General features: G+C 40.0%; 1 protein-coding gene across 4 annotated transcripts in view; it reads left to right on the top strand.

The window, feature by feature from the left end:
- CPN1 (carboxypeptidase N subunit 1) overlaps nucleotides 1-13,010 on the top strand; it is a 58,902-nt gene that overhangs the window by 44,044 nt on the left and 1,848 nt on the right. For 3 of the 4 annotated variants that reach the window (XM_057531104.1, XM_007187372.2, XM_007187373.3), the window contains 3 exons: nucleotides 1,330-1,469; nucleotides 3,107-3,206; nucleotides 10,886-11,004. In XM_057531104.1, coding sequence (XP_057387087.1) covers nucleotides 1,330-1,469; nucleotides 3,107-3,206; nucleotides 10,886-11,004 — 359 coding nt within the window. The remainder of the gene's footprint in view (nucleotides 1-1,329; nucleotides 1,470-3,106; nucleotides 3,207-10,885; nucleotides 11,005-13,010) is intronic. The other variant, XM_007187374.2, reaches the window with a different exon arrangement.

Consider the following 13,010-nt stretch of genomic DNA (forward strand, 5'->3'; position numbering starts at 1 on the left):
TTGCATTGTAATTTTGATGTAAGTATTAAATAATGCACATAGAGGATTTGGAAATGCCTGGTTTATAGATGTTAAGGTTTTTCCGTAGTAGCATGAGGTATGCCGCACGTAGCAAAGAAGGAGAGATGCTGGCCCGGACACAAACAGTTCCTCTGATATGTGCTCTCTGTACCCTGCCTATTCATCTCCCATCAGAAGGGGTTTGCTGTGGACATTGGCCAATGATTACATAGCAGAAACCTCCAGCAAGAGGCTTCTCTCTCTATTCCCTGGGCTTTTCCCATCACTGAGGGTCAAGATAGAACCTCTGTTCACAGACCTTCAGTAGATAGGGAACCTAAGGTTAGGGAGGAGGCTGAAGCAGGAAGCCAGGTTCTCTTAGGAATCATGTTGCAGCAGCTGTCTTTCCCCATCTTGTCACATCTGACCTGTCAGAGCCCAGGTAGCAGAAAACTCACTGGAGAGGGCTGAGCTGATGGCTGGTCCTATGGAGAGTGGGCAGGAGGAAGGTTAGGGAGTCATCATGTACTGGGAAGGCGGTAGACTTATCGTGGCCGAAAACTCACTTGAACCCAAGGCAAGATTTTTTTTTTTTTTTCACAAAACACCGAGCTGATCTCCCTGTGCTATGCGGCTGCTTCCCACTAGCTATCTATTTTACATTTGGTAGTGTATACATGTCCATGACACTCCCTTTTTCAAAGACAGATATATATTTATTACCTTTTCTCACGGAAAGTTTAAAAATCACTGAACAAATACGATAATTTTTAAAAAAACACCTTACCTTTAATATTCATGTGGAACATCAAGTATCATCATGTATTACTGGAAGTTTATAAGACTAGATAACAGATTTAAGAATCATCTTCCTTGTCACTTTACTACATCTACCAATATCTACCAATAGTTTACTGTTAATTTAAGCCAAGGCAAGAAGATTGAACTTTACTTTCTTTAGTTTGCATTAGGAAAGCAATAAGTACCCCCTCCCAAATTTAAAATATAAAATATACTTTTTCGAATTATACTTGTTCCTCCCTTTCCCTTCCCATCCTCTGAGAAAGCATGACCCACTGCCTCCACTGAGAATCATTCCCCTAAATTAAAGGGGTGCAATTCCAAGATCATGAAGTTTGTATCAAAATGGTAGTATGGTCTCTAGACCAGCATCATCAGCGTCACCTGGAAACTTGTTAGAAATGTAAATGTTCACTGAATACATACTGAATCAGAACCCTGGGGTTAAGCCCCAGCAATCTGTATTTGGCATGGGGTGTTGGGTGGGAACCTGGTTGTACAAATCTGCCACCTCCCTCTTTCCCTTAGGAATGCAAGACTTTAATTACCTCCATACCAACTGTTTTGAGATCACGCTGGAACTGAGTTGTGACAAGTTTCCGCGGCAAGAGGAATTACAGCGCGAGTGGCTGGGTAATCGGGAAGCCCTAATTCAATTCTTGGAACAGGTAAATCCCATTCTTTAACATTTCTGGTTACAGAAAGGGAAGTGTTTTCTGATGGTAGGCAGGGTGTTTTGTGTGACTCAGGTCTGACTTTTGCTCTGACTCATTACAATAGATCTCAGCTTCTCTACCAGTGAAATTAATTCATTCAACATTGTTGAGCACAACTATCTGTCAGAGACTGTACTATATGGTCGGGATTAAGAGTAAACAAACAGGGCATCCCTGGTGGCGCAGTGGTTAAGAATCCGCCTGCCAATGAACGGGACATGGGTTCGAGCCCTGGTCCAGGAAGATCCCACATGCCGGGGAGCAACTAAGCCCGTGCGCCACAGCTACTGAGCCTGCGCTCTAGAGCCCATGAGCCACAGCTACTGAGCCCGAGTGCTACAACTACTGAAGCCCGCGCGCCTAGAGCCCGTGCTCCGCAACAAGAGAAACCACCACAATGAGGAGCCCGCTCACCGCAACGAAGAGTAGCCCCCACTCACCTCAACTAGAGAAAGCCTGCGCACAGCAACGAAGACCCAGCGCAGCCAAAAATAAAAACAAATAAATAAATAAATTTTAAAAAGAAGAGTAAACAAACAACAAATATCTCTGTATATATTGCAGCTTATATTCTAGTGAGGAGAGACAGACAATAAAGAAGAAATAAAATAAATTTTATAACATGTTAAATGCAAAATGCTTTCAAGAAGGCCTTACAGAGAAAGTGACATTTAAACAGACTTAAAGGAGGTAAGGGAGTAAACCACAAAGATATCTAGGGGAAAAGGGGCTCCCTGATGAAGTCACAATTGCAAGTGCAAGACCAACAGCAAGTAGATGAAAAGATGCTCAAAATCATGAGGGAAATGTAAATCAAAGCCACAGTGAAATACCACCTCACACTCATCAGGATGGCTGCTATACAAAAACAAATTTACAAACAATGACAGAAAATAACAAGTGTTGGCAAGGATGTGGAGAAATTGGAACCCTGGTGCAGTATTGGTGGGAATGTAAACTGGTGTAGCCACTATGAAAAACAGTGTGGTGGTTCCTGAAAAAATTAAAAATAGAGCTGCCATATGATCCTGCAAAACCGCTTCTGGGTATATATTCAGAAGAACTGAAAGCATGATCTCAAAGAGATATTTGTATATGCATGTTCATAGCAGCATTGTTCATAGTAGCCAAAAGGTGAAAGCAACCCAAGTGTCCATTGGTGGATGAAGGGGTAAACAAAATGTGGTATAGATACACAATGGGCATACAGCCTTAAAAAAGAAGGAAATTCTGTCATATGTTACAACATGGATGAACCTTGAGGACATTATGCTAGGTGAAATAAGCCAGTACCCAAAGAAACAAATATGGTATAATTTTACTTATATGAGATATCAAGAGTAGTCAAATTCATAGAGATAGAAAGTAGATTAGTGACATGATTTGACTTAGATTTTAACAGGATCACTCTGACTGCTCTATTGAGGTTATTGGGGATCGGGGTGAGACCAGAGAGACCAGTCAAGGGTCTATCACCATAATCTTTGTGAAGATCAAGTGCAGAAACACATGGGAAAGGGCTTCGTGGACTCTCAAACACCGCACAAAGGTTTTATGAGCATAACTATACACTATAAACTTTCCTACAGGTACACCAAGGCATCAAGGGAATGGTGCGGGATGAGAATTATAATAATCTTGTGGATGCTGTCATTTCTGTCAGTGGGATTAACCATGATGTCACTTCAGGTAGGTGGCCACTGCTTAGTGGGGTGAGAAGGAAGCTTTCACTCCCTCACCACCTTCAGCATAATCAGGAGGCCAATTTGTAAGCCAGTGAGACCAGCAGGGACATCAAGGACACTGGGGGTGGTGGATTGGAGGAAGGAAGGATAACAGGATTGAGGATAGGAATTAAGAGGCAAGGCCCAGGAAGATGTAAATGTAACATCTCTCTCAGCATTCAGGAGTCACTGCCTCATACAACTTTGTTAGGGGTGTTTCCTGGGTTTGAGGTTATTAATAGCTCACATACTGGTGTGGAATGGGCTAGGAAAAAAAAAGACTGTAAAACTGATGTTAGTCTTGTCCCCGAGCCAGGCATTTCGCTACACCTCCGTTCAGGGAAAAGTTAGTAAAAGGCATTCCATGGGCTCGCTGCAGGGCAAGATTGATGGTGGGGGCAAATCTCGGAGCCAACTTGGAACCTTCTAGAATGGTACGGAATATCTCACAGCACAATGGTGTTGCCAACTGCCCCAGCCCAATTTGATCAGGTTTGGGGTTGTTTGTTTGGTTTTTAATGTAGAGCAGTAGCTGCCAGTGGTTAGGGGCAGGTGAGATTTGCCTTCCTCCCCCAGCCTTGATACCAGCATGCTCAGCCACATTTCACCATGCAGGCTGTACCAAGCAGGCATCTTACAGCTCAGACAGTCTGTTTAAACTAGATGAATCTCAGCTTTAAGGAGATAATTTATATTCTTTAAGGTGATCCCAACACGTCTTACATGAACAGTTCATTCAAGGCAAAGGCAACAACATTCTAAAGGCAGAATTCTGTAGCCCCAGAGTCAAGCATCAGACACCAGAATCCTCCAGCTCAGTGACTGGAGCCAGGACTGTACAGGGAACCAAGCTTTGGAATCTGTAAGAGCTTCAGGGCCTGCTAGATTCTTTCTTTCTTTCTTTCTTTCTTTCTTTCTTTCTTTCTTTCTTTCTTTCTTTCTTTCTTTCTTTCTTTCTTTCTATTACTATTATTATTTTTTGGCTGTGTTGGGTCTTCCTTGCTGTGCGCAGGCTTTCTCTAGTTGTGGCGAGCAGTGGCTACTCTTTGTTGCAGTGCGTGAGCTTCTCATTGTGGTGGCTTCTCTTTGTTGCGGAGCACAGGCTCCAGGCACGTGGGCTGCAGTAGTTCTGGCACACGGGCTCAGTAGTTGTGGCTTGTGAGGTTAGTTGCTCCGCGGCATGTGGGATCTTCCTGGACCAGGACTCAAACCCGTGTCACCTGCATTGGCAAGCAGATTCTTAACCACTGTGCTAACAGGGAAGTCCCATAGATTCTTTTTTTTTTAAATTTAATTTTATTTATTTTTTTATACAGCAGGTTCTTATTAGTTATCTATTTTATACATATTAGTGTATACATGTCAATCCCAATCGCCCAATTCATCCCAACCCCCAACCCCCACCCCCCGCCACTTTCCCCCCTTGGTGTGCATACGTTTGTTCTCTACATCTGTGTCTCAATTTCTGCCCTGCAAACCGGTTCATCTGTACAATTTTTCTAGGTTCCACATATATGCATTAATATACGATATTTGTTTTTCTCTTTCTGACGTACTTCACTCTGTATGACAGTCTCTACATCCAGCCACGTCTCAACAAATGACTCAATTTCATTCCTTTTTATGGCTGAGTAATATTCCATTGTATATATGTACCACATCTTCTTTATCCATTCGTCTGTCGATGGGCATTTAGGTTGCTTCCATGACCTGGCTATTGTAAATGGTGCTGCAGTGAACATTGGGGTGCATGTGTCTTTTTGAATTATGGTTTCCTCGGGGTATATGCCCAGGAGTGGGATTCCTGGATCATATGGTAATTCTATTTTTAGTTTTTTAAGGAACCTCCATACTGTTCTCCATAGTGGCTGTATCAGTTTACATTCCCACCAGCAGTGCAAGAGGGTTCCCGTTTCTCCACACCCTCTCCAGCATTTGTTGTTTGTAGATTTTCTGATGATGCCCATTCTAACTGGTGTGAGGTGATACCTCATTGTACTTTTGATTTGCATTTCTCCAATAATTAGTGATGTTGAGCGGCTTTTCATGTGCTTCTTGGCCATCTGTATGTCTTCTTTGGAGAAATGTCTATTTAGGTCTTCTGCCCATTTTTGGATTGGGTTGTCTGTTTTTTTACTATTGAGCTTCATGAGCTGTTTATATATTTTGGAGATTAATGCTTTGTCCGTTGATTTGTTTGCAAATATTTTCTCCCATTCTCAGGGCTGTCTTTTCATCTTGTTTATGGTTTCCTTTGCTGTGCAAAAGCTTTGAAGTTTCATTAGGTCCCATTTGTTTATTTTTGTTTTTATTTCCATTACTCTAGGAGGTGGATCAAAAAAAGATCTTGCTGTGATTTATGTCAAAGAGTGTTCTTCCTATGTTTTCCTCTAAGAGTTTTATAGTGTCCGGTCTTACATTTAGGTCTCTAATCCATTTTGAGTTTATTTTTGTGTATGGTGTTAGGGAGTATTCTAATTTCATTCTTTTACATGTAGCTGTCCAGTTTTCCCAGCACCACTTATTGAAGAGACTGTCTTTTCTCCATTGTATATCCTTGCCTCCTTTGTCATAGATTAGTTGACCATAGGTGCATGGATTTATCTCTGGGCTTTCTATCTTGTTCCATTGATCTGTATTTCTGTTTTTGTGCCAGTACCATATTGTCTTGATTACTGTAGCTTTGTAGTATAGTCTGAAGTCAGGGAGTCTGATTCCTCCAGCTCCGTTTTTTTCCCTCAAGACTGCTTTGGCTATTCGGGGTCTTTTGTGTCTCCATACAAATTTTAAGATGATTTGTTCTAGTTCTGTAAAAAATGCCATTGGTAATTTGATAGGGATTGCATTGAATCTGTAGATTGCTTTGGGTAGTATAGTCATTTTCACAATATTGATTCTTCCAATCCAAGAACATGGTATATCTCTCCACCTGTTGGTATCATCTTTAATTTCTTTCATCAGTGTCTTAGAGTTTTCTGCGTACAGGTCTTTTGTCTCCCTAGGTAGGTTTATTCCTAGGTATTTTATTCTTTTTGTTGCAGTGGTAAATGGGAGTGTTTCCATAATTTCTCTTTCAGATTTTTCATCATTAGTGTATAGGAATGCAAGAGATTTCTGTGCATTAATTTTGTATTCTGCAACTTTACTAAAGTCATTGATTAGCTCTAGTAGTTTTCTGGTGGCATCTTTAGGATTCTGTATGTATAGTATCATGTCATCTGCAAACAGTGACAGTTTTACTTCTTCTTTTCCAATTTGTATTCCTTTAATTTCTTTTTCTTCTCTGATTGCTGTGGCTAGGACTTCCAAAACTATGTTGAAAAATAGTGGTGAGAGTGGACATCCTTGTCTTGTTCCTGATCTTAGAGGAAATGCTTTCAGTTTTTCACCATTGAGAATGATGTTTGTTGTGGGTTTGTCATATATGGCCTTTACTATGTTGAGGTAGGTTCCCTCTATGCCCACTTTCTGGAGAGTTTTTTTTATCATAAATGGGTGTTGAATTTTGTCAAAACTTTTTCTGCATCTATTGACATGATCATATGGTTTTTCTTCTTCAATTTGTTAATATGGTGTATCATATTGATTGATTTGCATATATTGAAGAATCCTTGCATCCCTGGGATATATCCCACTTCGTCATGGTGTATGATCCTTTTAATGTGTTGTTGGATTCTGTTTGCTAGTATTTTGTTGAGGATTTTTGCATCTATATTCATCAGTGATATTGGTCTGTAATTTTCTGTTTTTGGAGTATCTTTGTCTGGTTTTGGTATCAGGGTGATGGTGGCCTCATAGAATGAGTTTGGGAGTGTTCCTTCCTCTGCAGTTTTTTGGAAGAGTTTGAGAAGGATGGGTGTTAGCTCTTCTCTAAATGTTTGATAGAATTCACCTGTGAAGCCATCTGGTCCTGGACTTTTGTTTGTTGCAAGATTTTTAATCACAGTTTCGATTTCATTGCTTGTGATTGATTTGTTCATATTTTCTATTTCTTCCTGGTTCAGTCTTGGAAGGTTATACCTTTCTAAGAATTTGTCCCTTTCTTCCAGGTTGTCCATTTTATTGGCATAGAGTTGCTTGTAGTAGTCTCTTAGGATGCTTTGTATTTCTGCGGTGTCTGTTGTAACTTCTCCTTTTTCATTTCTAATATTATTGATTTGAGTCCTCTCCCTCTTCTTCTTGTTGAATCTGGCTAATGGTTTATCAATTTTGTTTATCTTCTGAAAGAACCAGCTTTTAGTTTTATTGATCTTTGCTATTGTTTTCTTAGTTTCTATTTCATTTATTTCTGCTCTGATCTTTATGATTTATTTCCTTCTGCTAACTTTGGGTTTTGTTTGTTCTTGTTTCTGTAGTTCCTTTAGGTGTAAGGTTAGATTGTTTACTTGAGATTTTTCTTGTTTCTTGAGGTAGGCTTGTATAGCTATAAACTTCCCTCTTAGAACTGCTTTTGCTGCATCCCATAGGTTTTGGATCGTTGTGTTTTCATTGTCATTTATCTCTAGGTATTTTTTTATTTCCTCTTTGGTTTCTTCAGTTATCTCTTGGTTATTTAGTAATGTCTTGTTTAGCCTCCATGTGTTTGTGTTTTTTATGTTTTTTTCCCTGTAATTCATTTCTAATCTCATAGCGTTGTGGTCAGAAAAGATGCTTGATATGATTTCAATTTTCTTAAATTTACTGAGGCTTGATTTGTGACCCAAGACGTGATCTATCCTGGAGAATGTTCCATGCGCACTTGAGAGGAAAGTGTAATCTGCTGTTTTTGGATGGAATGTCCTATAAATATCAATTAAATCTATCTGGTCTATTGTGTCATTTAAAGCTTCTGTTTCCTTATTAATTTTCTGTCTGGATGATCTTTCCATTGGTGTAAGTGAGGTGTTAAAGTCCCCCACTATTATTGTGTTACTGTCGATTTCCTCTTTTAGAGTTGTTAGCAGTTGCCTTATGTATTGAGGTGCTCCTATGTTGGGTGCATATATATTTATAATTGTTATATCTTCTTTTTGGATTGATCCCTTGATCATTATGTAGTGTCCTTCCTTGTCTCTTGTAACATTCTTTATTTTAAAGTCTATTTTATCTGATATGAGTATAGCTACTCCATCTTTCTTTTGATTTCCATTTGCATGGAATATCTTTTTCTATCCCCTCGTTTTCAGTCTGTATGTGTCCCTAGGTCTAAAGTGGGTCTCTTGTAGACAGCATATATATGGGTCTTGGTTTTGTATCCATTCAGCAAGCGTGTGTCTTTTGGTTGGAGCATTTAATCCATTCACATTTAAGGTAATTATCGATATGTATGTTCCTATGACCATTTTCTTAATTGTTTTGGGTTTGTTTTTGTAGGTCCTGTTCTTCTCTTGTTTTTCCCACTTAGAGAAGTTCCTTTAACATTTGTTGTAGAGCTGGTTTGGAGGTGCTGAATTCTCTTAGCTTTTGCTTGTCTGTAAAGCTTTTGATTTCTCCATCGAATCTGAATGAGATCCTTGCCGGTAGAGTAATCTTGGTTGTAGGTTCTTCCCTTTCATCACTTTAAGTATATCATGCCACTCCCTTCTGACTTGTAGAGTTTCTGCTGAGAAATCAGCTGTTAACCTTATGGGAATTCCCTTGTATGTTATTTGTCATTTTTCCCTTGCTGCTTTCAATAATTTTTCTTTGTCTTTAATTTTCGCCAGTTTGATTACTATGTGTCTCGGCATGTTTCTCCTTGGGTTTATCCTGTATGGGACTCTCTGAGCTTCCTGGATTTGGGTGGCTATTTCCTTTCCCATGTTAGGGAAGTTTTCAACTATAATCTCTTCAAATATTTTCTCGGTCCTTTCTCTCTCTCTTCTCCTTCTGGGACCCCTATAATGCAAATGTTGTTGCGTTTAATGTTGTCCCAGAGGTCTCTTAGGCTGTCTTCATTTCTTTTCATTCTTTTTTCTTTATTCTGTTCTGCAGCAGTGAATTCCACCATTCTGTCTTCCTTGTCACTTATCTGTTCTTCTGCCTCAGTTATCCTGCTATTGATTCCTTCTAGTGTAGTTTTCATTTCAATTATTGTATTGTTCATCTCTGTTTGTTTGTTCTTTAATTCTTCTAGGTCTTTGTTAAACACCTCTTGCATCTTCTCGATCTTTGCCTCCATTCTTTTCCCGAGGTCCTGGATCATCTTCACTATCAATATTCTGAATTCTTTTTCTGGAAGGTTGCCTATCTCCACTTCACTTCGTTGTTTTTCTGGGGTTTTATCTTGTTCCTTCATCTGGTACATAGCTCTCTGCCTTTTCATCTTGTCTATCTTTCTGTGAATGTGGTTTTTGTTCCAGAGGCTGCAGGATTGTTGTTCTTCTTGCTTCTGCTGTCTGCCCTCTGACCCGCCATAGATTCTTATACCCTATTCATGCAAGGGTGGGGAATGTCTCATTCTAGCCAATCAACATACATTGAATACCACCAATTTCACCAATAAGAGTCCACTTCCAACACCCATTATGCTAAATTGACAAATTACTCATTTCAGTAACAGAAAACCTCATTGCTAACATTCATTATGCTACTTAGCAAAGCATCTAGTGTTGCTAAGAAATAAAGATAGCTGAAGCCCTTGCAACAGCTGCATCTGGAATTGGGCCTTTCTGGTACAATGCTAGCTAACCACTCTGGGGTGTGAGCCCCTAATTAAAGAAAATGACAGCCCCCAGGGTATAACAAAGTATCCAACATATGCATTAAAACACACTGCTTTTGCTAAAGAATTTTACAGTAAATTACATTTAACAGGGAGCAGAGAAGAGACTTCCTCATTATTTATCTGTCTCATTCTTAATTGCATTTATTTCAATTATTCATTGCTGTACAATTAAAAGAAATTTTAAAGGCACAGTCGTAACTTATCCTAAAGAGATATAAAGTCATTAGTCAAAATGCTACATCCCTGCCATGAGAAACAGGCTTTCTTTTCCATTTTATTTTCCCCTTTTGATGGTGGTGGAAGAAATATTAGAAATAGGGTTCTCAAACTCAGATCTTTAGTGGAGCACCCCCACTCAATACAAGATTACACACATACAACACCACTGACAGCTGGTTGTCCAGACCATGTCCATTGGTGCGGGTTGTGCACTGCACAACTGTGTAGCTTTTCAAGAGCCCCTCATTCAGTCTCTGCTCACAATTTCATAAAGCAGTCCATTTCTTTTCTGGTAGCTCATATTTTGTCAAAAGAGTTTTTGCTTCCGTCCCCATTATTTCTTTAAGTAGATGTCATTTCTTCACAATGACTTTTCAGACATTGAAACAGAGATTTCATGTTAGTCTCTTTACCAGGCAAAACATTCATAAATCTTTCAGCCTTTCTTCTAGTAACCCTTTACTGGACATGAGTTTCTTTTAAAATACAGGGTCTAAAATTAAACACAGTACTCTCAGTGCAGAGCACAGTGAAACTTCTGCTTCCCAGGAGCTGAGGCCCATGCTCTTACAACGTTATGACAACCTATGATTGTTTTAGATTTTTACCAGTTTCATCATGCTGTTAAGAAAAATCAAGCTTGTGGTCAGCTAAAACCCTCAGATCATTTTTTCATATCAAGGCCTCACCTGGGGCAGATTTCTCATCAGCAGGCTGAGTTATATCCTTGTGACTTTTAGGTGACCATGGAGATTACTTCCGGCTGCTGCTTCCAGGTACCTACACTGTCACTGCCACAGCACCCAAGTTTGACCCAGAGACAGTGAGTGTGACCGTGGGTCCTGGGGAACCCAAACTGGTGAGTTAGGCTGACCTTTACAGAGCACCACAAAGATCACTTATGCAGAGTTACAAATAATCGATTGTATAGTTCTAATCTTTGCCAAGCTTCCCTCTTTCACCATCTAAATAAAATTCATTGCTCTCATATGCTAATTTTTCTTCTGTCATTCTCCTATTACAACCTTACCCACTTCTTTTTGGTTTTTCCTTTTCATTCTGTTTAACATAGCATAATGACTAAAACACTACCTGATTCTAAATCCAGCTCATTTGTCCACAGATCTTGGACAAGCTACCTGATCGCTCTCACTCTGTTTCTTCCTCTGTAAATTGGTAATAATAGTGCCTCCTTCACAAGAGGTTGAAATGAGAAAGTGCACGTAAAGCCTTTAGTACAGTGACTTACACATAGAAAGTGCTCAACAAATGTTAGTTCGTAAATCCCAGAGACCTTGCGCAGATACACAGGCTTACGTTCTTCTGCACCGTCAGCAAGGACTACCACCAGATGGCACTCTGCCCCCTTCTGGTGCCCATGTGCCTGGGCAGCCTTGCTTTCCACTCACCTCAGCAAAGAGCCAGCTGCTCTCCAATATTCAGCTCTCCAAAAGGCTTTCTTTTATAGATAGGATGAGAAGCAAAAACTTTTTTGATCTACAGCCTGGACCTTTTTAGCTTTGGTCGTATTAGATCGTGATCTCAGAGGTAAAGAGGCTCAAAGATCATGGACACTAATCCTCTGGTTTCTCAAATGAGGAAAAGGTAATGATGCCATCCTGGTTAATGAGCATCTATGGACCTTTTTCTCATGTCAGGTCTTCCCTCCTCAGTCTGTCCTGTTCCTTCTCTATACATCCCAAGAGCTTAGCAGACCCTCCCTCCCCTTTCCCTGTTAACTCAGTGCAGTCAAGTATCTTGCCTTTTCAAATAGTTATAGGTACTATTCATTGAACAGCCACTATGTGTCAGACATTATCTGAGAGCTTTCCAGAATTATCTCATTTAACCTTCATAACAACCCTGTAAGGTAGATCTACATATCCCCATTTGTGGCTGAGGAAAGTGAAGCTTAGAGAACATAAGTAACTTATCCAGTACCACACAGTGAGTAAGTGGGAGCCATGATTCCAGCCTCTGTGGGGCTTTCAGGACTGCCTTCTTAGCCAGTCTGTTACAGGGCCTCGTTCTAAGCTCACAACCTATGTTCATAACCCCTTATTTTAACACAAGGATCAAGGTCAAGAGCTCCTTAAATCCTTTGAAAATTCCTCTGAAATTTCTAGACAGTTCCCCCTTTCCCCTCCACTCCCATCTCCTGCAGGATATAAACGACTTCTACTTGCAGATGCAGGAAGCAAAGAGTAACTCTTCCCTGGCAGCCAGTTACCTGGTCCCAATTTCCCTACCAATGCATCCTCTTTCCCTTTTTTCTTGTTATCCCCCTGCTCCTCATCTACCCTAAAATCAAATGACTGTTACGCAGCTGCTTACAGAAGTCTTGCACTACATGCAAGTCTGTTCAATTACAAATTCAAACAAGGACAAATCCTCTTAAGTAACAAATTCTGCTTCAAAAGATCTCATCTCCTTTGTCATATAGCCTTTAAATTAATTAAGATAACCCATCATTGTATCAAATATAACTCAGAGGCAGGAAAATCTGTCTTTTGGATACAATTCTCAGATACAGTCACAACTAAGAATACATTTATTGATCCCAGCTGAGTCTTTTCCCATTCTAAAGCAGAGATCCATTTGGTTGAGGGAAGAGAAAAGAAAAAAGATCATTTACTAGAGGGTTTTCATGCTGCAATTAAAACGCTTTAAAGTATCTCCGAGAGTCCAGTGTTTTCCCCTTGGCTTTCCCCACTGCCTTCCAGATGTCCCACTCCTTTAATTTCCTCTGTCCTCCCCTCATTTTGTTGTCTCTCTCTCTCTCTCTCTCTCACTCTCTCTCTCTCTCTCTTTCTTTCTTTCGTTTCCTCGATCCTTATACTACTATATAGGAAATAGTACTGATAC

Source organism: Balaenoptera acutorostrata, chromosome 16, assembly GCF_949987535.1.
Source record: "Balaenoptera acutorostrata chromosome 16, mBalAcu1.1, whole genome shotgun sequence".
NCBI lineage: Eukaryota > Metazoa > Chordata > Mammalia > Artiodactyla > Balaenopteridae > Balaenoptera > Balaenoptera acutorostrata.